Source organism: Mobula hypostoma, chromosome 4 (assembly GCF_963921235.1).
Source record: "Mobula hypostoma chromosome 4, sMobHyp1.1, whole genome shotgun sequence".
In the NCBI taxonomy this organism is placed as follows: domain Eukaryota; kingdom Metazoa; phylum Chordata; class Chondrichthyes; order Myliobatiformes; family Myliobatidae; genus Mobula; species Mobula hypostoma.
The window spans coordinates 107,550,774-107,575,878 of NC_086100.1; the positions used below are offsets into that span (position 1 = coordinate 107,550,774).

Below are 25,105 nucleotides of genomic sequence, written 5' to 3' on the forward strand. Positions count from 1 at the left end.
AGCAGAGATCAGAATTAATTCTTCACCCATATGCTATTCACCAATAGCTGCAAAACCAAACACGATAAATCAAAGACACAATTGCATGTCCATACTTACAATGCTTTCCATTAAAACCCAAAATCTTTCCTAGAGATTGCATATTATTAGATCTACTCCCTTCAGTACTAAAGTTGAATGGTCAACCAACATATCTTTCCCCAAACTCAAAAACACTTTCGTCCTATCATAAACCCTAGTGTTGAGACAAAATAAAAAGATTTCACAGAACTATTCCTTGGAATATGATACAAGAATACATAAAATTCTGAAACATTAATAACTCACAGGTAATTTTTTGCCTTTTCCACTTAAAACATTGGCCGATTTTGGTGCTACAACTGTAGCCCCTTGCACATTGGTGATAATGTTCTTGGTGATGTTGCCCTCAAGTGTTGATCCATAAAATCTGTGAAATCTGACAAGCTTCTGGTAATTTCTAAGCATTCGCTTTCTTACCCAGGGATCATTGGTTTTTTCACCTGTGTGGTGAAAAGAGAAAAATCGATTAAAGTTGGACAGAATTTCATGTATTTGATCAATTAAACTAGAAATTTACAAGACAAAACACTAACTACTGGCCATGCTATAAGGAAATATAGCTCAAAAGCAAACCTTCAACGTAGTTAAGATTTTGCACTTAACAATCACAGTTCAAGTGATGATATTGTACAGATTTAATGAAATGTTTAAAAAGTTTAATGGTGACTCCTTTACTTGCATCTTCGGAAACAGCTCTATTTCTATCTTAGTTATCTCTCCCGCCCCCACCCCGCCCTTTTCAAGGTTCTTTTGAAGACCCTGACCTGGAGTCACACTCTGACTTTGGTTCTTTGTGGGAACGGAACCCGCTCTCAGGGCCTCACGACTGGCCGCATTTTGATGCCCTAAGGACGCAGCCTGGAAGACTTGTGCGCCTTCAGGGTGCCGGATTCTCGTGGCTCTGGAGACGGGCCAGTGCCCCTAACCGAGGCGTCACAGGAGAACACTGAATATCGGGAGCAGCGAGTTAGCTGCTAGCTGTGTGTGCAGAGACCTGAGCCTTTCCGTGGCTGATTCTCCGGGCGCAGAGCTCAGAAAAAGCGATGCACCAGATTTTTATCATAAATCAGCAAGCTGTTTGTTATGACTCCCCTCTCGCTGTGAAACTGGGACACCTCTTTTTCCCTTATTAGGGAGAGCGAGCCTGTTGGGTACTGCAAGCCCGTGTCTTTATTGATGCTTGCTGAACACCTGAGTGCTCGGTGGGAGATGCCAATGCTTTTTTGCTGGTGGGGGAGGGGGGGGTCTTTGCCTCGCTGTTGCTTATGTGTGGGAGGGGGAGCTAGGATCAGCTTTGGGGTTCTAACTTTTAACTGTCACTCATTCTCTGAGGCACCTCTGTTTTTGTAGATGTTTGTGAAGTAAAAGAATTTCAGGATGTAATACATTTCTGACATTAAATGTACCTACTGAACCTATTGAAATGTTTACTTTGCACAAACATATTATTAAAAGCCTTACCAAAGGTTGAGGACCGGGTTCTTTCGTAATCATCGCTGAGTGGTTTCTCAGGATACCAGTCTACAAGATTATCAAATTCTTTGCTTTCAGAAAGAGCTGTAACCACCGGACTGTCACTGAATTGATTTTTTAAAAAAAAGTGTCACTTGTTCCAAATATGGAATCATTGTAAAATTCAAATCAAAGTACAAATGTTCAAAATTTCTATATCAATATGGACAAAAATGCAAGTGTTCCATATGCAACATTTTAAAATCCTTAATAGATGATTAACCAGCACCATTTAGCTCAAATTCCTAATACTTTATTAAGTTCGCACTTCTATAGGTGAAATTGAAAACCAACCAAAAATTCTCAGAATAACAGTTAACACCAAAGCAATTCTTAAATCATACTGGTGGAACAGAAATACTTAAAATGGAATGCAAAATTGCTCTTGCCTGCTTAATATAGGAAAGTCCTTCAAAATACTTCCAACATATTCCTCAACCAAGGCAATATTGACAGGAATCAAACTAACTTCAGGGATAACCTCCAATGGACCTTTAAGTAAAACATAATAGAAATAGTAATAGTACCCTATGGCTCAGACCAAATGATCAATTGAAAACTGTTTGTATGTTTACTCTTGGGACATGGGCATGGTATCCAGGCCAGGATTATATTCCTCTACCCCCCACCCCCATCAAAAGTGTACACAACTTGCAGATGGTGGATTTTCCATGCAATCACTATCTTTATCACTCCTGACAAGCTTTGGGAGGATCTGTGAAGAAACCTTGATAAATTGTCAGAAGCAGGTTTAATATCCCCAGTTCATGTCAAGAAATGAAATTACAGTAATTATATATGTACAAGTTAAAATAAGTAGTGCAAAAAAAGAAATAAATTAAGTAGTGAGGTAGTGTTCATGGATTCAGTGTTCATTTGGAAATCAGATGGCAGAGGGGAAGAAACTGTTCCTGCCTGAATCACTGAGTGGGTGTCTTCAGGCTTCTGTATCTCCTTCCTGACGGTAACAATGAGAAGAGGGCATGCCCTGGGTGATGGGGGTCCTTAATGATGGATGCCTCCTTCCTAAGTCACTGCTCCTTGAAGTCGTCTTAGATACTACAGAGGCTAGTACCCATGATGAAGCTGACTAATTTTACAACTTTCTGCAACTTACTTCAATTCTGTACAGTAGAACCACGCCCCTCCCATACCAGACAGTAATGCAGCCTGTCAGAATGCTTTCCAAGATACATCTGTAAAAGTCAAGTGTTTTAGGTGACAAACCAAATTTCCTCAAACCCCAAATGAAATATAGCTGCTGTCTTGCCTTCTTTATAGCTGCATCAATATGTTGCGACCAGGTTAGATTATTGTAATGCACCTGATTGGTACATGTACAAATGGTGAAAGGATCAATAATTTACATGCTGTTGAATCATCTCCTTCATGTACTTGCATGACTGATCCACACAAGTTTCTCGACAAATTATATTTGTACATCGTCCTTGCCTAGTAGGGACGTCAGGAATATCTTGTGTTAAATGCTAATCTATCTTCCTCTTTTCTCATGACCAACCAGATATATAGGTCCTTCTACCATGGATCATTTTAGAAGGACCAAAATTCAGAACAGCATCTCATTGCTACATCATGTATACTTTAGCAGTAGACCCAATGTAGTACAGCCTTTCCACCCATAGCCCTTGTTAATGGCATCCAATCATTGTCAGTAATCTCATCAGGATGACATACCAGATCATTTTACTTACAGTACCTATGATTCATCCAAATTCAGCTTCTAAGATGAGTATCAATTTCATCAGTTGTGTTTCCAACATAGGTAAAATTCATGCTATTGATGTAACACATCATGGAAACATTCTTCCCTCAGATGGCCAATACCAGACTACCGTCATTTCAATCCACTCTTACAGTATTGCCTCAACTAGTATCTTCAATGTGCAAAAGTTTGCATTCATATGGCACCATTTGTGCTGAATAATATCAATATATTTTACAGCCCATGAAATGCAATTACTGGTGTAGTTATTTTGATAATGGAAGAAAACATGACAGTCATCTAATAATGAAATAAAAAAGGCAAGTTGAACAAGTGCAACTACATAGTGCAGAATAATTACAGCATTCTCTGATGGCAAATCATTTTAAAACTTATTTAAAGGAGTACTGAATATAGAAATAAGGATACTTAATGATTAAAATTTTTTGAATGTGTAAAAAAGTTCTAATCAGTGGTACACAAACTATAAATAAAAGATACAGCGTCATCCCAAGAATCATAAGATCTGAAGAAACAGAAAATTTAAAATAAAGTGTGATGAAAGAATAAACAGTATTTGTCACCATAGATGTTTTTCCAGAGATTGAATAAAATGGTGGAACATTGCTTATGAAAGGATTGTCTGGATTAACAATTAAAGACTGAAAATCGTAGCATAAATATTGTTCTGCATCAGTATAGACTTGCATCAACCCTTAAAGGACTCGTGTGGTTCCAAATCTGCTTCACGAATTTAATTCAAAACCTCTACCCTTACCCATGAACAAGCCCATACCTTTGTTCCTGGTGTTTCTGCCATTTCTTCCCAGACCCAAAACCAGATTCCTCCATATTCTATTTTCTTAAATTCCACTAGCTTCAAGGCATCATTCTTGAATTAAGCTATTTTGCTGTCTCATTAAGCATTTATACTTTAAAAAAGTTTCCATACACTCAGCCCTCAAATGTAGTTTTCATAGAAACATAGAAAATAGGTGCAAGAGTAGGCCCATTCGGCCCTTCGAGCCTGCACCACCATTCAGTATGACCATGGCTGATCGTCCAACTCAGAACCCTGTACCAGCCTTCCCTCCATACCCCCTGATCCCTCTAGCCACAAGGGCCATATCTAACTCCCTCTTAAATATAGCCAATGAACTGGCCTCAACTGTTTCCTGTGGCAGAGAATTCCACAGATTCACCACTCTCTGTGTGAAGAAGTTTTTCTTAATCTCGGTCCTAAAAGGCTTCCCCTTTATCCTCAAACTGTGACCCCTCGTTCTGGACTTCCCCAACATCGGGAACAATCTTCCTGCATCTAGCCTGTCCAATCCCTTTAGGATTTTATACATTTCAATCAGATCCCCCCTCAATCTTCTAAATTCCAACAAGTATAAGCCTAGTTCATCTAGTCTTCCATCATTTGAAAGTCCTGCCATCCCAGGAATCAATCTGGTGAACCTTCTTTGTACTCCCTCTATGGCAAGGATGTCTTTCCTCAGATTAGGGGACCAAAACTGCACACAATACTCCAGGTGTGGTCTCACCAAGGCCTTGTACAACTGCAGTAGTACCTCCCTGCTTCTGTACTCGAATCCTCTTGCTATAAATGCCAGCATACCATTCGCCTTTTTCACCGCCTGCTATACCTGCATGCCCACTTTCAATGACTGGTGTATAATGACACCCAGGTCTCGTTGCACCTCCCCTTTTCCTAATCAGCCACCATTCAGATAATAATCTGTTTTCCTGTTTTTACCACCAAAGTGGATAACTTCACATTTATCCACATTAAATTGCATCTGCCATGAATTTGCCCACTCACCTAACCTATCCAAGTCACCCTGCATCCTCTTAGCATCCTCCTCACAGCTAACACTGCTGCCCAGCTTCGTGTCATCCGCAAACTTGGAGATGCTGCATTTAATTCCCTCATCCAAGTCATTAATATATATTGTAAACAACTGCGGTCCCAGCACTGAGCCTTGCGGTACCCCACTAGTCACTGCCTGCCATTCTGAAAAGGTCCCGTTTATTCCCACTCTTTGCTTCCTGTCTGCCAACCAATTCTCTATCCACATCAATACCTTACCCCCAATACCGTGTGCTTTAAGTTTGCACACTAATCTCCTGTGTGGGACCTTGTCAAAAGCCTTTTGAAAATCCAAATATACCACATCCACTGGTTCTCCCCTATCCACTCTACTAGTTACATCCTCAAAAAATTCTGAGATTCGTCAGACATGATTTTCCTTTCACAAATCCATGCTGACTTTGTCCGATAATTTCACCGCTTTCCAAATGTGCTGTTATCACATCTTTGATAACCGACTCTAGCAGTTTCCCCACCACCGATGTTAGGCTAACCGGTCTATAATTCCCTGGTTTCTCTCTCCCTCCTTTTTTAAAAAGTGGGGTTACATTAGCCACCCTCCAATCCTCAGGAACTAGTCCAGAATCTAACGAGTTTTGAAAAATTATCACTAATACATCCACTATTTCTTGGGCTACTTCCTTAAGCACTCTGGGATGCAGACCATCTGGCCCTGCGGATTTATCTGTCTTTAATCCCTTCAATTTACCTAACTCCACTTCCCTACTAACATGTATTTCCCTCAGTTCCTCCATCTCACTGGACCCTCTGTCCCCTACTATTTCCGGAAGATTATTTATGTCCTCCTTAGTGAAGACAGAACCAAAGTAATTATTCAATTGGACTGCCATGTCCTTGCTCCCCATAATCAATTCACCTGTTTCTGTCTGTAGGGGACCTATATTTGTCTTATCCAATCTTTTTCTTTTTCACATATCTATAAAAGCTTTTACAGTCAATATCATACTCATTCCTGTTTTAACATTATTTCTTGTTGCATTTTTATTCTCTTCATTAAGATCTAACGGACTTGTATTCTTACAAGGCTAGAATATTTTCCAGTAAAAGAAATCAATACTTGGATCAAATCTACTATTTACACACTACAAAAGGAAAATTGCTAGAATTACCTTCAGCCACAGGATTTTCATTTTCTAGCGCCATCATTTTTGAAGTAGTTTGCAAAGGAAATGCTTTGCCCACATCATAATCAGGGGCTAAATTGGACAAAATTTTCCACAGTTTCTTGTATTCTTCTTCAACAACTTCTCCCATCTGCAAACCGGATTCTATTTAATATAACAAATTATACTTGTGTTAGCTCAAGAATTCTTGTGGTATAGAAAAGTGTGCCTGCCTAGTCCTAAAAAATGTGAGAACTAATGGCTGCCATTTATTCTGTAAATGATCATTTCAATGCATAATATTTATTCAGATTTTGGATCACAGAAGACAACAGCAAGAAATTCATGCTCTGACAATGCAGTTGCTGGCCCAAACTCACCTTTTGGTCAGTCAAATCTTAGAAAAAGAGGTTGCAGACACACCGTAAACACTGCACTCATTTTGGGATTGAGACTAAACTGTCAAGCATATTTCTCATACAGCAAATTACTAAAACAATTATACTAGTTATTTGGCCACAAGATATTGAGAGATTGTAAAGCTGCAATGTTTTATAATGATCAGCCTCCAAGGTTCTAAGAGCATTTCTACATATCTGGTTCTTAGAAAACGAATCAACTGGCTTTAAGATTAACCTAGTAAGATCTTTTCAGATTCTAATGTTTGATTTTTTTTAAATTACAGAGCTATTGTGCATCACAATTTATACTGTTACAACTACAATCCCATGAAAACATCAAGCATGTTAGCATAGGAATATCATCATACTAAAAGTGTATGTTCACTTCACCATTTTTTAAACTTTTTTTTTGGTGGGAAAGAGCGTTTAAACAACGGTAACGAGAAAAGGAGAAAGGTGACAGTATAAATAATTCCATTTCGGATAGAGAAACAAATTATAATCCCTGCCATAACCAATGAAAAGGAACCTGAGGGGCAGAATTAATTTTCCTTATATTAATGTTACCTGTGTTATCTGTCACCCTACTGCAGAGAGCCACTCTTGACAAAAGTAATGAATCATTCAGGTCACACAAATGCACCATATCACCTCTTCGGTTCTGAGTGACATCAAGGGCTTTCAGAATAAAATGTTGACTTGTATATTGCTGCAAATTAAATTACAGAAATTGATATGAAATGATGTCAACCATTCTCACATTTAATAAAGTTGGTTTCATTATGTGAATATTTTCTTACACTGTTCTGCTAGAATATAGAACATTTTATTTCAACCAGGCATACATTTAAGTTTATTTCATCCAACGCCAGTCTTAAGAAATAATTAGTTATTGCTTCAATATATCATCTTTGTAATGGGTTGCTTGATTTGGAGAAATTAGGTCAACTCTCTCATAATATTCTTCCATCAATAAAGACAAGTTTCAACCATTAATGTAAACTCAGTTTAAACTTAGATTATCCAGGAAAATACCAGAGCTAATCAATACTTCAGTTGTTATATTCACTTAAAATGAATACATGAGCTTTAAGCAGTAACAGAATAAGATTTTGGTATAGTTTGTAAACATAAGAAAATGAGTATTGCACCCAAAGTAACATTAAATCCAAGATTAATGTGACACTCGGCACTGGACCCAGTATTAGAACACAACAGTAAAAATGCATTTGGCTACAGCTTTAACATTCAAAAAGCATATTTTGAATTCAGTTGGCTTATCCTGACATGTCTGAAAGTCTAGTTGCAAAATTGTATATATAAGCCTACAGGGACATAAGTATTTCTACATTTCGGAATACCAAATTCTATCTGATAGGTAATTGTAACAGAGCAGCTAAAAGTCAAAGTGTATTTCTGAACAGTTATCTGCCAGTAGACTGTTTGATTATTTCATGTGGACAAAGAAAAAATATATATTAGCATCGCATTTGACTTCCACATTTCAAAATCTATAACCTTCAATATCACCAACTGATACCTTTACAGTAAGGTTCTGGCTTAGAAACCTATTAAGCATTGCCTTGAGCTTACCAATTGTAGAAAATCTGAAGCTGGTTTCACCCACTTAAAGTTGAATTTCTTCTGGGCTCGCTTTGTTAACGGTAAGTGAATAAGTAAGGCAACATGTACACAATACATTCGACACAAGTCTACTGCCTCTTGAAATGTTAAGATTTCATCCACTGTCTGTAACAAAGCATAGCCAAAAATCAATGTACATTAAATATAACTAGAATTTGAAAAAAGTGCTGATCTTATTTATTGAAACAAACAAGAATGGGTTAAAAGCTGAATAGAAATTATGACAAAGCAACAAGATCACACATGTAATTTTGAATATCACGAAGAGGCGGGAGGAGAAGATGGCAGCGTGACGCAGTGCGCGCAGCTCTCCGGTGAAATGATATCGTATGGAGACAGACGTGAGAAGCAGAGGAACATCTGGAGAAATTTTTGAAATGCCCGGTTCGCTGCTGCTGCTACTGTGCAATCGAGAATCTCCGGAGGGAAGGCCCCAAAATTCCCGGCTTTGCCTGCTGCTGGTGACCAAGGCTGAGGTCGAAGCGTTCGGCAGAGATGGTGCTCGGTACTCGATGCCGGAGGGCTGATCGGAGCTCTAAGTTTTCCAACGACTCAGAGTCGGACTGTGGTCGGGTATGGCAGGGAGAGTGAGATGTGGGACTTTCGAGAGACTTTGAACTTTTTCACTATGCCATGGCCTGTTCTTCATCAAGTTATGGTATTGTTGCACTGTTGTAACTATGTTATAATTATGTGGTTTTTGTAGTTTTTCAGTCTTGGTCTGTCCTGTGTTTCTGTGATATCACACCGGAGGAATATTGTATCATTTCTTAATGCATGCATTACTAAATGACAATAAAAGAGGACTGTGAGTCCTCATAATCTAACCTAATCTAATCTAATATGAAGTCATATAACATTTACTTTACCTAGGATGCAAGTACGTGAATAGGACCCCAGAATACTGACAGATTAGCATTCGTATTAAAAATCAAGATCAAAGATTCACGGTGCAAAGATTCAACAAATTCTTGGTATTTCTCATTCCTTGGAAAAGGTCTGGCTGCTGAAGCTGTTAAGACAGCATAGCAGAAATGAATGTTTACACAAAGGCTTGAGGAAAACATGCTTTATTGCACTTCTGAAGCTGTGTAAAGTTCTAAAGACACAAAAGAGCTAAATAATTTCAGTAACACACATAAAAGTTGCTGGTGAACGCAGCAGGCCAGGTAGCATCTCTAGGAAGAGGTGCAGTCGACGTTTCAGGCCGAGACCCTTCATCAGGACTAACTGAAGGAAGAGTGAGTAAGGGATTTGAAAGTTGGAGGGGGAGGGGGAGATCCAAAATGATAGGAGAAGACAGGAGGGGGAGGGATGGAGCCAAGAGCTGAACAGGTGATTGGCAAAAGGGATAAGAGAGGATCATGGGACAGGAGGTCCGGGAAGAAAGACAAGGGGGGGGAGGGGGGACCAGAGGATGGGCAAGGGGTATATTCAGAGGGACAGAGGGAGAAAAAGGAGAGTGAGAGAAAGAATGTGTGTATAAAAATAAATAACAGATGGGGTACGAGGGGGAGGTTGTTTGCGTTTAAAAAAAATAATTTCAGTGATTTATTTCTTCAAATTCATTGATCTGTCACTCCACATTGACTCTTCCCTCATTATTGAAAAATTAACATCCCAAGCAAGCTGATTTCTGGTAAGACCAGTCATATAGTAAATAGGGGAAAAATTTTCACTGGTACTTCATTTCTCAACAGCATAGGGTGCTGTAAATAATCAAGCCCTGCTTTGGAACAAGATAGGGACCATCAGCTGATCTATATGATGTAAGCATTTGTGAAAATCACTTTCACATCAAACTTAAGTGGAAAATCCAGATGTTATGCAATAGCCTATCTGAAAGTTTATTCGCATCCTCACTCATTAACATAATGATAAGCCAATCTATTTCAGTACAGTAGATCTCTTCACACTGATAGCAAGAGACCACAGCCCATCAGCATTAGTCTGGCTTTTGACTATACAGCAATAACAAAATCAAACTCAGAACAAATCACAGGTTTGATCCCATCTGCATAAGCATGATACAAAAATTGATGAACATCTTTTGGAATAGCTCATTTATTCACAAACCCAGTTTCACCTCAGAATAACACCAATCAGATTTTGTACTGTTACCATGAGATGTTGGAGCCTGATCCATTACAAGTAAACTTTTAAATTCAAAAAGAGCACAATCCACTCATGATTGAAATCCAAACCAACGTATTTTATTCTCGTGTTGGACATTCTTGCCCATATGGCAACACTCTACAAAGAAAATTAATCCGTCAAAATTATCGCTGTGGAATCATTGCTGTGCTGAATATTAACAGCTTATGCATCTCCAGTAGAAAAGCAGCTGTAATCTGAAGAGTTGTTGGATAGCCAAGGAGAAAAAACTGCAAGTAGAGGATTTGAGACATTTTCTGCATCACCTCAACACAGCAGAAAAATGTCCAAAATCATGCAGGAGTTTCCAGGTGATAACAAAGCTAGTTAGCACTGTTGCTGCAATCACCTAGTGGGATTTGTGGCATAAACAACTTGCAGAGAATGATGCTAGTGTCAGCATAGACATTATGTTGATTGAACAGCTTCCTGCAGGGCCACAGAATCAGATCACCTATAGAAAATAAAGCACCCAAGCTGCCAGTCAAAAGTAGACATGGAGAAAAGGGTTCATCCTGCAAACCCAAAACTTGCAAATACTGCAAGAAACAGACCATGCAATACATTTTTGTCTGCTCAGTGCTCAAGGGTAGGGTATGCTCAGGTTAAGATCTTCCAAGACCAACTTGTAAGCTTTGTTGCTTGTGCATCCAAGGTGAAAATTTACCAGAGTCAAATTTAGCACCCACTGCTTGGGAGTCACCAAAACTTTAACTGGAATAGCCACACTCTAGAAAGCACATCAAAACATTGAGAATCAAAAAAAAATTCTTCCTGCAGTCAGCTAGGTAACTTGGAGAAATTCACGCAGCAACCCTCTACTCCACATGACTCCATCACTAAAGTAGCCATGGCCAGCAGGCTGCTGCGGGGAATGCACTATAATCAAGGCCCACGCTAGTGCTGGAAACTAGGATTCCACATTAGTGCTTCAGGATGGAAGCTTGGCCCTGTTGTTCATCAATTGAGATGAGGTTACTTTAATGCTTTACAGATATAATCAACATTCAAAATTTGAAGGTGGAGCTTAGGAGAGTTAATGGCACCTAACAGTGACTTCTTTGCTTGCATCTTCGGAAACAGCTCTATTTCCATCTTTAATATCTCTATTTCTCCCTTTCAGGGTTCTTTTGAAGACCCTGACCTGGAGTTACACGCTGACTACAGTTCTTTGCAGGAATGGGTTCTCGGGGTTCCATAACTGGCCATTGTTCAGTATGCTAAAGGCTCGGCATAAGAGTCTGGCTCAGATTCGGAAGCCTAGGATCTCGGGGCTCTGGAAACGGGTGAATCAAGAGTCAGTGTCATGACAGGAGACACATGTGTCGTCAGGGGAGTCAAAATATCTATGGCTGTGTGCATGGAGACCTGGGATCTTTTTGAGCTTCAGGCACAGAGCTCGAATAAAGCGACATAATGTACTTTTAGCATAGTAGACCAGAGAGCTGTTCGTTATGTCTCCCCACTCACTGGGAAAATGGAGACACCTCTTTCTCCCTTATTAAGGAGAGAGAACCTGTGGTAGGTCGAGTACTGAGTGCAACTCGAAGTCTTTAGGGTAACTGCAAGTCAGTATCTTTGCTATTGCTTTGCTCACGCTTCAGTGCTCAGTGATGGTGCCAATGCTTTTTTTTTGTCGGTGGGGGGAGGGGGAGCTGGTGGGGGGGACTTCGGAGTTCTAACATTTTACTGTCGTTCATTCTTTGGGGCACTCCTCTGTTTCTGTGGATGGTTTCACAGAAAAAAACATTTCAGGGTGCATATTGTATACATTTCTCTGACTTTAAATTGTAGCTTTGAACATTTATTTTTAAGGGCAGCAGGGCACAGTAACACACTTGGATAAATGTATGTCTGAGCTAACTGAAGCAAAAATGAAAGAAAATAGAAAATTCATCAGTTCTTATATAAATTATAGAATGCTAAACAAGTTTGGATTAATGTAGTTCCTGGAAGGGATAAACAATCTAAATTCCCTGAATGACAATTCATATACAGTCTCTCCACAGGATCACTTGTTTGAATAGGGCACTGACTTTTGAGTAGACAAAGCTGTAACAGTTTCAAGAAATTCCAAAAGCATTAAATGTAAAGCTAAGAAAACTATGGATCATGAAAGGCAGTGGCTCTTATTGATACAATCAAAAGCATAAATTTCCTAAATGTCAGAATACAACTTTCCCACATTGTTCTTCGTTTTTCTGAAAAATCTACCATGAAAATTTGTAAATACAGTGGACTCCAGTTAATTGGGCCGTTTTAATCAGGGCAGCTGCTTATTTGGGACAACTCTTAAAAGAGGGAAAACCAAGAAGCAAAATCGCCTTTGTTTATTTGGGACATTATGCCGCTTAATTGAGACAGGAGACTTGTCGAACAGTTTATAGCCATCGCCTGTCGTGTGTATTTGTGTGACACTACTCTACCTAGAGGGAACGGTTTTAAATAACTTCAGTTGCATGTTCGAGTTCAAAAAGTAGTTATTTTTATCACTGATGTTTAGTAAGAAATAAACAGCAAGACAATTCAGAACTGTTTTGCTCACTGCGGTTTCAAGCATTCAGCCTCGAAAATGCCACAGAACTATTTCACTGCTTCGACAAGTTAGGAACTATGAAGAATATGAAGGTACTGACAATCCTCTTGAATGCTACCTTTGATCCCCTCCGGACCTGCAGCTCTCACCTGTGGTTCAAGTAGCTGTTTGCATATGAGAGGAACCATACCCTGGCACACTGCTTCGACAGGCAAGCTAAACCAGGTGAGGGTAGCCAGAAGGCATCGTACCCCGTGAGATAGGGATAAGCCTATTCTAGCATGCAAAGTCAGCTCTGGCAGAGTGAGTGGATGAGATCTAGTGAGGTCCAATGGCCAGGAAGGTGGTTCTGCAATGCAATATGGAAAGCGAAGGGCATAACGAGGCACAGAAGTAGTTATGGTCATCCACTGCAACCAAGGAAAACCTCAGTTGTGACGCTTGTTTCATTCCACGAAACCCATACTTCCAAGGTCAAGAGAGAGCCCCAGTGCAACAGTTTTTCCAGTCTCCTGCACAAGGTTTTTGTCATCGTCAGATACAACTACAACCAGTAGTATTGGTAGTGTACTAATTTGTTCTGTATTTCATTTAAATACATAATTTGTCACTCAGTTAAACAGTAGATTTTTTTTCATATAGCTTTTTAACTATTTCCATGAAACTTGGGCTAATTGGAGTAACCGCTTAATTGACCAAACTGTACTTGTCCTGATGTGTCCCAATGAACTGGAATCCACTGTACTCAAAACTACACCAAATCAGAATCAGGTTTATTATCACCGGCATGTATCGTGAAATTTAATTTAGCAGCAACAGTTCAATGGAATACATAATACAGAAGAAAATAATATTAAATAAGTAAGTCAATTACAGTATACGTATATTGAGTAACCATATAACATATAACAATTACAGCACGGAAACAGGCCATCTCGGCCCTTCTAGTCCGTGCCGAACTCTTACTCTCACCTAGTCCCACCGATCTACACTCAGCCCATAACACTCCATTCCCTTCCTGTCCATATACCTATCCAATTTAACTGTAAATGACAACATCGAACCTGCCTCAACCACTTCTGCTGGAAGCTCGTTCCACACAGCTACCACTCTGAGTAAAGTAGTTCCCCCTCATGTTATCCCTAAACTTTTGCCCTTTAATTCTCAACTCATGTCCTGTTTGAATCTCCCCCACTCTCAATGGAAAAAGCCTATCCACATCAACTCTATCTATCCCCCTCATAATTTTAAATACCTCTATCAAGTCCCCCCTCAACCTTCTACGCTCCAAGGAATAAAGACCTAACTTGTTCAACCTTTCTCTGTAACTTAGGAGATGAAACCCAGGCAACATTCTAGTAAATCTCCTCTGTACTCTCTCAATTTTATTGATATCTTTCCTATAATTCTGTGACCAGAACTGTACACAATACTCCAAATTTGGCCTTACCAATGCCTTATACAATTTCAACATTACATCCCAATTCCTATACTCAATGCTCTGATTTATAAAGGCCAGCATACCAAATGCTTTCTTCACCACCCTATCCACATGAGATTCCACCTTCAGGGAACTATGCACCATTATTCCTAGATCCCTCTGTTCTACTGCATTCTTCAATGCCCTACCATTTACCATGTATGTCCTATTTTGATTCGTCCTACCAAAATGTAGCACCTCACACTTATCAGCATTAAACTCCAACTGCCATCTTTCAGCCCACTCTTCTAAGTGGTCTAAGTCTCTCTGCAAGCTTAGAAAACCTACTTCATTATCCACAACTCCACATAGTATCATCTGCATACTTACTAATCCAATTTACCACCCCATCATCCAGATCATTAATATATATGACAAACAACATTGGACCAGTACAGATCCCTGAGGCACACCACTAGACACCGTCCTCCAATATGACACACAGTTATCCACCACTACTCTCTGGCGTCTTCCACCCAGCCACTGTTGAATCCATTTTACTACTTCCATATTAATGCCTAACGATTGAACCTTCCTAACTAACCTTCCGTGTAGGACTTTGTCAAAGGCCTTACTGAAGTCCATATAGACAACATCCACCACTTTACCCTCATCAACTTTCCTAGTAACCTCATCAAAAAATTCAATCAGATTTGTCAACTGTGACCTTTCACACAGAAATCCATGTTGACTGTTCCTAATCAGGCCTTGTCTATCCAGATAATTATATATACCATCTCTAAGAATACTTTCCACCCAGTTACCCACCACTGACGTCAAACTCACAGGTTGATAATTGCTAGGTTTACCCTTAGAACCCTTTTTAAAGAGTAGATTAAAAATTGTGCAAAAAAAACAGAAAATGTGAGGTAGTGTTCACGGGTTCAATGTCCATTTAGGAATCGGATGGCAGAGGGGAAGAAGCTGTTCCTAAATCGCTGAGTACGTGCCTTCAGGCTTCTGTACCTCCTACCCGATAGTAACAGTGAGAAAGGGGCATGCCCTGGGTGCTGGAGGTCCTTAATAATGGACACTGCTTTCTGAGACACCGCTCCTTGAAGCTGTCCTGTGCACTTTGTAGGCTAGTACCCAAGATGGAGCTGACTAAATTTACAACCCTCTGCAGCTTCTTTCAGTCCTGTGCAGTAGCTCCCCCATACCAGACAATGATAGAGCCAGATAATCTCCAAACTATTATCTGCACATAGGCTCACATTTATGCACTATATATGTCTGCATAAAACAGAAGTACAAGCTCACCATGGCACCTATTCAAAAATCTCACAACAATTCTGCACAAGTGACTTATTAACTACTTGGTAGCAGTGTTTCCAGCTAAAATTCACACAAACCTCAATTTGTCATCAGCTTAATTGATTAACTTCACCCTTTGAAAGAAGCAGCAAGTCACCGATATCTATTTTTAAGCTGTATTCCTCTTTTACTTTTGAAAGCATCAACTCATATCACCCACTGCAATTATACCTCAGGGCTTCAGCAGCCAACATCTTTAGACCACCACCCTTAGGCTCCAGAACCCAGTTTTAAATGGGCCCTCCATTCTTCATAAACTGCACTTCGTACAAAACTACTTTTTCCTATTGCTATTCAAATGTGATGTGCCATACTTGGAAGGTACACATCCATGGAAAAACTAACAGAAGGACTTTGGTGTGTATGATGACAACTCAAGCCCCAGATTATGTTAGAAAAGCACACACGAATAAGACAGAGTTTATGTACTGCATAATCTTGTCACCAAATTGTAGGAAAATTATTACACATAGAAGGGTGAAGGCATTTACATGGATGTTGCTAAGATTCTTCCATCTCCTTAAAGTTCACCCCTTGAAGCAACAGTTAAGCCATGCTTCAATATTCCTTTGGAATTTGAAACCCATTTTCATCACACCTCCAAATCATCTTGCAACAATGACATTAAAATTATAACAAAAAGTTTGTGAATGCATTTCTTCAATGCCAGAGGAAGTACATGTTATGACAAAGTAGGAAATCTTAAGTCTAAAATGATGCACTTTATTCAGTGTTTTCCTTCAGTAATATAGTCACAATCTTTATTCTCACCAAAAATAGAAGCCTGCACTATTTTATGGAATCGAGGAAGCAGAACAATCACCCAACTAAATTTTACTGAGTTCTTTCATCACCAAATATAATGCTTTGTTTCTTCTAAAGATCTATTTTGTTAAACCCTTTATCTGTTCAATGCAGATTTTGTATACATGTGGTTCTGATCCATGTGGATTCAAGAAAATTTAGAAAAAATAATTCTACCATAACTAGAGAATGAAATGAGAGTACAGGCAAACAAATTGTAATCTGCTGCAATGACTGAACAGAAGAGCATGTGCCAGGAGTGTAAAATAAGAATTTACCTTGATGTTAGTAGTTTCATCTCCTTTATGATTTTCTCTGTATTTCAACATGTGCATATAGCACTTGAGAGCCACTGAACAAGAAACAACACAAACATAACTTCTCATATCTAATTCTTCCGGCCACAAACTCTGCAGCTGCGCAATATCTTGTTGCACCTGAGAATACGGAAAACCTTAGTCAGAAATTTAGGTATAAAAATTGAACGTTAGTAAAAACAAACTCATTTTTACATTTCATATGTTATACAAGGAATTTCTTTCCAAAATTTTATTGTAGGGCATAAAATTATCACAGTATTAGCTACAATAGCTTCTATTAAAAATTTACCGAACTTTAAGCAGTGTCATACCTCTTTTGAAACATTCATGCCATTTTTATCATCTCCAAAGAAACCAATGGTGTGATTTCGAGACAAGTAAGACACAATAGCCTGGTGAGCAGATTCCAAATCTTTACAGATCTAAAGTGTTTAAAAATATCAAATAATGAAATGCACATGTAAAAAAATACATCATTTTCAATGTAATTGTGCAACATTTCCACCAAGAATTTCAGATCTTTGAAAATTACAGAAGTCATTTGGAAAACACCACGAAAATTATTGAAATTGCTACAACAAGGCCTCGTAACAATCCAATAATTCATTAGTCATTGCTGATGTGATATAAATAAATGGCTTATGTAAAAACAAACTTTTATAAATTGAATTCCTTGATTTCTTGTCCAAATTAAAATAAAAATTGCTGTGAAATAATCAATAAACGTTTTGGGAAAAATGTTGGTCGTGATGGAATTATCTGGCAAATTAATTATTAAGGGATCAATTTCAAGTCAGGCTTGGATAGAATAATGGTGAAATAGTAAAGATTTACATAAACAAAAAGACTTGAATATTTACGTGAAGATCTCTGGATTAAAACCACTTGCAAAAATATTACTTTAGAAAAGATGTATTACCTGAAAATTTTTTAGAAACTTTTATTATAAAAATTAATAGCACATCATAAAAATTATACAAACCAGCAAAGAGATGTTCCTAATTTCCAAGTTACTTCTAGTTACTAAAGAAACTTACCTTACTCTACACTTGTGACCACTTAAATCCATATTGCAACACACTAAATATGACAAGTCATGCACAAACTCATGCAGTCTGCATCACTGTACCAAATTTGCTGGCCTTCTATAACTAAGAAAAATTTAATTTTCAGGACTGAAACACAGGTATCCAATTTAAAACCATGAAATTGGTCTTTTTACAGGCAGTCACCTTTCAACATCTGTTGACTGAGGAGAGCAGGAAATTGGGCTCCAAATTAGAGGCCATGTTTCCTCATACTGGACGGCGAATGAGTAGCACTGGCAGAGGCTTGGAAAGGTGAGTGGCATAAGGAGAAAGAGGAAAATGAATTAAAGCAAAAAAACCTAGAACGCTAAATGAAACTGATGAAATATATTAAGAGTAATGAAGACAATTCATCACCTTTTTACATTTTGCAGAAGCAATTTTACTGTTAATGTAGTATCCATAAAGCCTGCGAATATCCGAATGTATGCCCGAAGTCATTGCAACATTGATTTTATTTCCTAGTGTGTGAAAAATGAAGATCTTCAACAGGTAGCTGGACATGCCTTTATTGCCAGCTGACTTAAATGCTTCGTCACTGATCAATATAAAATATGGATAGTGCTCCTGCACAAAGGCTTGCCATTTTAATGAAAAGCAGTTGGAGAATTCTGTATACACTGGAACCTCACTGTTGTTCTTTAAATGAAGAATTAATGCACTTCGCAATGAAAGAAGATAGGAGTTCCCAAGCCACATACTTTCAGCATCCTAGAAAGAAAAAGAACTAGATTTATTAAAGAAATATATACAAACTATAGATAAAAATGGTTGAAGTAAATCTCTAAATTTTGGACGATGTTCTACATTGATCAAATTTTCTGTTTAAATTTCATAGCAGATCATCAGGAAAAAGACACTGTCAATACAAAGAACCTTCATAGTTATGCAGCATATTTCTCAAGATAACTCAAAAGCACTTACACCTAATTAAAATAATTTGTAAGTTGACTTTTAAGCAAACATGCCGGTTAATTTTATAAAACAAAGTCACATAAATGACAATGGAAGAATAAATACTCCTTTCAGAAGACTAACTGCAATTATTCTCATTAGCAGTACAGCCGTATGTGACCAATCCTTTGCTACTCCAAAGTACAGAATTTGAAACACCTGAAGTAGCACTAGATCAATTTGTCTCCAACTAGATGGAATGCCAAAAACTGACAGATTTGTTTTGTTGAATTGGTCAAGATAGTGCCATAAAATTACATCACTGCTGTAAAAATTCTACAAGACTTAGAAATGGATAGAGTGCAACAGCATATTTCCAGTACCACTTTTGATATTTGTACTTTTATTTCAGTGGAAGCACATCCTGAATCAGAAAGCTCTGGGTTAAGGTCTCAGACACTGGAACAAAATCAAGTGCTACATTGTCAGTTGAGATAATAGTCTCTCCGCCTAGCACAAAAGATCCAGTCCAAAAATATCCATTATATAAATTGTCAATTATAGCATTGATAATTCAGGAAATTCATCTCAAGTTACTATTTAGGATTATCAACTAGAAAAATGGATACTGAACTACTAGATGTTAAGGCAGATAATAAAAACCTTGTTCAAAGTGGCTTTATGGATATCTTAAAGAGCAGAAATGAAAATGCAAAGGTTGGCAGGGAGTTTCAAAACTTTTGAGCCTTCATACTTCAAGGCAGTCAATACTGGTGAAGCAATTGAACTCAAGGATGCATAAGAGGGAAGATTTTCTACAGATTTCCTGGAAAGTTTAAACATAAACAGAGGTACTAAAACAAGGGTGAATTTTTTTTTAAATAGAAGTGAGACACAAAGGTGATCCTCAGGCCTAAGTCTATCACAGGACACCGTGGGAAGCAAAGGAAAAAATTGCTGGGCCCCACCAGATGTTTTTTTAACCTTCATAAGCTATAGGTAAGACACCAGAAGACTGGAGAATGGTTAATATGTCTTTATTTAACACAGGGAACTACAGAGTGATGAGCCTAACATCAGTGGTGACCAAGTTACTGAACTGGATTCTGAGACAAGAACTGGAAAGGCAAGGACCGAGAATTCATTCCACAAATGGCTGGGGAGGTCAAGTTATTGGGTATATTTAAAGCAGAGCTTGATAGGAAGTGAAGATGGGCAAAATGTACATCACAGACCTGGTGGGTTGAAGGGCCAATTCCTATCCAGTTCAACTAAATAAGATGGAAGTTTGTAGGACCACTGTACACGAAATACTTCTGCACTTCTTAATATAGTCAGTCTTAAATATTATGAAGGGTGATATAATAATACACGTCCCTTCCCAAAACCTAAATTTGCACCAGTATTGTGCTTTGAGGACATATTTTCCCTAAAATCACAAGTAAATCTAATAAAGATAAAATACTATGAATTTTTTTCCATAAACTTACGATTTTTGCATCATACTATACACAGCAAGATCATTGGAAGTACATAACCACATACCTTAAAGAATACAATGACATATTTTGCTCCTTTTTGGAGGATGTCAAATAAAAATCGTTCCACCAAATAGAAAAAGTGCAAATTCTGCCCCTCACAAAAGCTGTTATTTAGTGCATGTTGAATCATTAATGAATCTCCATCGATTAAAAAAAATTCAGACTCTACTGAATCATGTAACAAGCTGACACATCTGTAAGAAATGTTATGAACATCATTAGATATGTAAAATGTCAATTCCAGAGACAAAGTGACTACAGCAAATACAAAACTGATCACAGATCTACATATCTAACCAACTTTGTTAAAATTTGAGTGTTAATGAATACAGTGGCTAGCTAAATGAACAAGAAAATTACGTGGAGTCCCAAAAAGAATTCAATATGGTTTCAGAAAAAAAAGACCATCACAAGAAGCTAGATCAATTGGAGTAAGTTACTAACTTAAGTAATGGTTTAGGAAGTAGAGCTAATAAGGGATAGCCAGAGCATAACTGAATAGGCAGTGTGTGACCAATAGTGTCAGGTTATCTGTGCAAATATAAATGCAAACAGAAATGTTGCAATAAACACTGACAGAAAAGTAGCAAAGAAGGTCATCCACTTGGATCTGTTACATCGTCTGACATGGCAAAAAGTATAACCATCACGATATGATTTGGCGATAGGAGTCAGCTGCACCTTTCCTCATTCCCTGTCGCGCCCACTGTTGAATTCGAATGCACGCGAGGTCATTACCCGCGCGTCATCCAAGTCAGCGCGGGAAGGAGATCAACTCCTCGAGCTTGCAAACGACAGTGGGCTGAAAAGTATGTTTGACATAACATCTCTGCCAGCATTCCAGATCAAAGTCAAGGCTAAATGTCCTGAGATAGTCACGAAAGCACTGAAAACATTGCTTCCATTTCCAACATTTTTCTGCGAAGCGGAGTTTTCTGCAATGAATGCAACCAAAACTAAATTGCGGAATAGACTGGACATAAGGAACCCCCTTCGAATATCACTGTCTCCCATCACTCCTCAATAGGACCGTCTTATTGCACAAAAACAAGCCCAAGGCTCCCACTGATTCAGCGATATTGGTGTGTTGCAATGATTTTATATGTTCATACCAGGAAAATATGTGCAGTGTTTACTATCCAAACGTTACTTAAAATGTTATGATGCTACTGACTTATAAGTGACTTATATAACCATATAACAATTACAGCACGGAAACAGGCCATCTCTGCCCTTCTAGTCCATGCCAAACATTACTCTCACCTAGTCCCACCGACCTGCACTCAGCCCAAAATCCTCCATTCCTCTCCTGCTCATATAGCTATCCAATTTTTCTTTAAATGGTAATATCGAACCTGCCCTACCACTTCTACTGGAAGTTCATTCAACACTTACTTAAAGCTCCCCTGTCCTCCCCTGATAATTGACCTATCACTATATTCATGCGAGGAAAATATGCACTGTGTGTTTAATATTAAATTCATTTGATAAACCCTTTTAGAAAAGAAATTGAGTGTATTAGCCACTTATCACCTATATTCCGGTTGTGATTAACACCCCCCCCCAGAACAGAATCGCCAAAAACGATTTGCAGAAAAAAAAATCGGCACGTATACGCATGTGCACTGGTGCCCGCGCAAGGCTTCATGGTCATTGTAGTCTTTCTCTGGGTAAACACAACGTATTTGACTGCTACTCTTGTCTGTTGACAACCCTACCCCCCCCCCCCCCCCGGGGCCGGCTGGTCCACAAGAATATTGTCAATATTAAACCGGTCTGCAGTACAAAAAAATGTTGGGGACCCCTGCCATAGAGAAGCGGCTACACAGAGTTATGGTTTGGATTAAAAATATATAGGAAAACTCCATTCATTTTGGCACCTCCGGCAAGTTTGTATTATCCTTTGATGGGATACAGTGCAGGCTTAGCAATAAGACACCAAGGCTACAAGAATTAAACTCTGAACATAGACTGTAAACCTGGCATGCTTGTCTCCAAACGTACCAGAACACATAAGGATTCAGAATGTCTAAGATTTGTACAGAATTTGACTGGGATGGGGGGGACTATAACTTCTGGTAGAGGACTACAGAAACTGGTACATAACCAAAACAAAATTGAACACAGGCACACAGAGGCATTGTCAGTAGCATGGGTTTTCCCCCATAAAATCCAGTTCTCTTTTGAAAAAACTGTTAAGACAGCATCAAATTTCAGAACTGGGTTTGATGTTATTATAAATCATATATTCAAATCTATGAGATCAAAATGTATAAGTGGGGCTAAAACAGATTTATTCCAAACTCACTGATGAGTCAAATTGTCAAGGAACTGCATGGAGTAAAATTTCTAGCTTACTCAAAACTTTCAAATGAATTCCAAATACATCATGCAGAATTCTTAATTACTATTTATCCTTAGTATTTGTCAAATAGTTTAGTTAGCTGCAGTATCACTTTGCTAATGTTTTAAATATAAATGCCCTGCACCTTCTATGAAATGTGTCGTGAAATTTGTTAACTTAGCAACAGCGGTGCAATGCAATACATGATAATATACAAGGAATAAATAAATAACAGCAAGTATATATACGTTTATTGAATAGTTAGATTAAAATATCACAAAACAGAAATAATATTTAAAAAGTGAGGTAGTGTTCATGGGTTCAATGTCCATTTAGGAATCGGATGGCAGAGAGGAAGCAGCTGTTCCTGAATTGCTGCGTGTGTGCCTTCAGGCTTCTGTACCTTCTACCTGATGGTAACAGTGAGAAGAGGGCATGTCCTGGGTGACTGGGGTCCTTAGTAATGGACGCTGCCTTTCTGAGGCACCGCTCCTCGAGGCTACCTTGGATACTACAGATTTAAGGCTATTGCTTTCTAGAAAATTCAGCTAGCCAAAATAATTATAGTTTAAAAAAAGAGGGACAAGTCCACAAGGGTATATATAAAAGAATCAGAGAGACCTTAACAGGGTAGTTGTGGAAAGAGTATTCCCTCTAGCTGGAGAATCTAGAACCAGATGTCAATATTTAAAAATACAAGGTGACCCATTTAAGGTAAATAAGGCTTTTTTTTCTACTCATGGCAAGTCACAAGTATTGGAGCTTTTCTTCAAAGTGCAGGGTAAGAAAGCCTTTCTTTAAAAAAAATGGCAGAGGTCGACAGGATCTAAAAAGGTAAAATTATTAAGTTACTAGTGGTAAGCAGTATCTTAATGGTTAGTTTGATTGCCCATGATCGTATGGAGGCCAAGTGGCCTCCTTATGCTCCTAATTGCTACGTTCATCCTCAATAATTAATCCAGGGTTTGAGAATGCAGTATCATGGCACTAAAGAAATTTCTGAAGAACCTATACAACAACAAAGGCACTTAAAAGATCTTTTAAAAATCAAACCGCACTGCTGGGAAATAACAGCCGATACTCTTCTTCCGAGTTAACGCAACTCAACCCATAAATTACTTTACGAAACAGTTTTGCTTCCGGTCCCAACCCATGTGGTTCTCCATCTCGAGGCAGGAAAGATGTGGGTGGGTTTTAAGAACATAGAACACGGAATAAATATTAACTTTGCTTTATAGATATAGTCAAGGTCAAACATAGAAACACCGCGATCCCTTATTTCTAACAAAAATATAAACCAATGAAGTGCCTACTCACTCGGCTTTGGAAAGTTTGCTCAGCAAAATGTTGGACATTCCTCTGAGAAAATTCAGATGCTTTTGCAAATCTGTAGAGAGGAGGAAGGAAAATCAGATATTAATCGGTGCACAGGGCCTTTCGATTCGCCCACAGCCTCCAGCCCCGAGCGCCGCCTCTCTCAGGCCGGGTCCCTCTGGAACCATTCTCAGCCTCAGTGCGCGCTTACCCGCCGGCAACCTGGCCTCCTCGCCCGGGCCTGAGCCTGGGCCTGACTCCGACTCCTGCCGCTCGCCGTTCTCCGCCTCATCCAGCTGCTCTTCATCCGACAGGTCGGAGAAAACCTCCTCGGGCTCATCGTCCTCCAGCAACGAGCTCTCGCCTTCCGACAGCGAGTCACTGCTAAAGCCGCTACTGCCTTCCAAAGCCTCGGCGTCTCCTGAATACATTGCGACTAGCCGATCCAAAGGCCCTCTCGCCACCGATGTGAGATTCAGCCGCCGTGTCGCACCAGGACAGAAAGACACTGCGGCTGCGCACCAGCTTCACATCGCTCTACCCAGAGGCTGCAGTCAGCCTCACCTGCGCACCTCCCCCTGAAGTTTACTAAAATCAAATAAACACAAAGTATTATTTTTAATCCGTCAATTCCACTACCAACTGCAGACTTACAAATAAAAAAAGAATGCAGCTGTTTTTCGTTCTATAAATCTAGTCAAGAAGTTACGTTCTGTAGAAATTTTATTCGTAGCTTCATCACTTCAGATGCCGAGATAAAACATATTTGCCATTTATGTTCCTGACTGGGAGGTTGTCAACATTGATATAAAAGTTTGCATTCCTTTAAATCGCGATAAGAAAAATATGAGTATTATTCAAGGCGTGTGCGTGTCCAACACCACCATCTGAAACGGTAAAATGGATGCATTTCCAGTTCAGGAGCTATGGAAGTCCTTTCTGTTACAAATAACATTAG

At 38.9% G+C, this 25,105-nt stretch overlaps 1 protein-coding gene across 2 annotated transcripts in view; it reads right to left on the bottom strand.

The window, feature by feature from the left end:
- Window positions 1-24,646, bottom strand: part of LOC134345541 (probable ATP-dependent RNA helicase DDX60) — a 71,390-nt gene extending 46,744 nt beyond the window's left edge. For both annotated transcript variants that reach the window (XM_063046345.1, XM_063046344.1), the window contains exons 1-12: window positions 24,359-24,646; window positions 24,151-24,220; window positions 20,494-20,683; window positions 18,412-18,765; window positions 17,278-17,388; window positions 16,925-17,083; window positions 8,308-8,463; window positions 7,282-7,423; window positions 6,320-6,478; window positions 1,983-2,085; window positions 1,543-1,658; window positions 328-521 (exon numbers count right to left, since the gene is read on the bottom strand). In XM_063046345.1, the coding sequence (XP_062902415.1) occupies window positions 328-521; window positions 1,543-1,658; window positions 1,983-2,085; window positions 6,320-6,478; window positions 7,282-7,423; window positions 8,308-8,463; window positions 16,925-17,083; window positions 17,278-17,388; window positions 18,412-18,765; window positions 20,494-20,683; window positions 24,151-24,220; window positions 24,359-24,578 (1,974 nt within the window). In that variant the 5' untranslated portion in view covers window positions 24,579-24,646. The remainder of the gene's footprint in view (window positions 1-327; window positions 522-1,542; window positions 1,659-1,982; window positions 2,086-6,319; window positions 6,479-7,281; window positions 7,424-8,307; window positions 8,464-16,924; window positions 17,084-17,277; window positions 17,389-18,411; window positions 18,766-20,493; window positions 20,684-24,150; window positions 24,221-24,358) is intronic.
- Window positions 24,647-25,105: the final 459 nt, after the last annotated feature.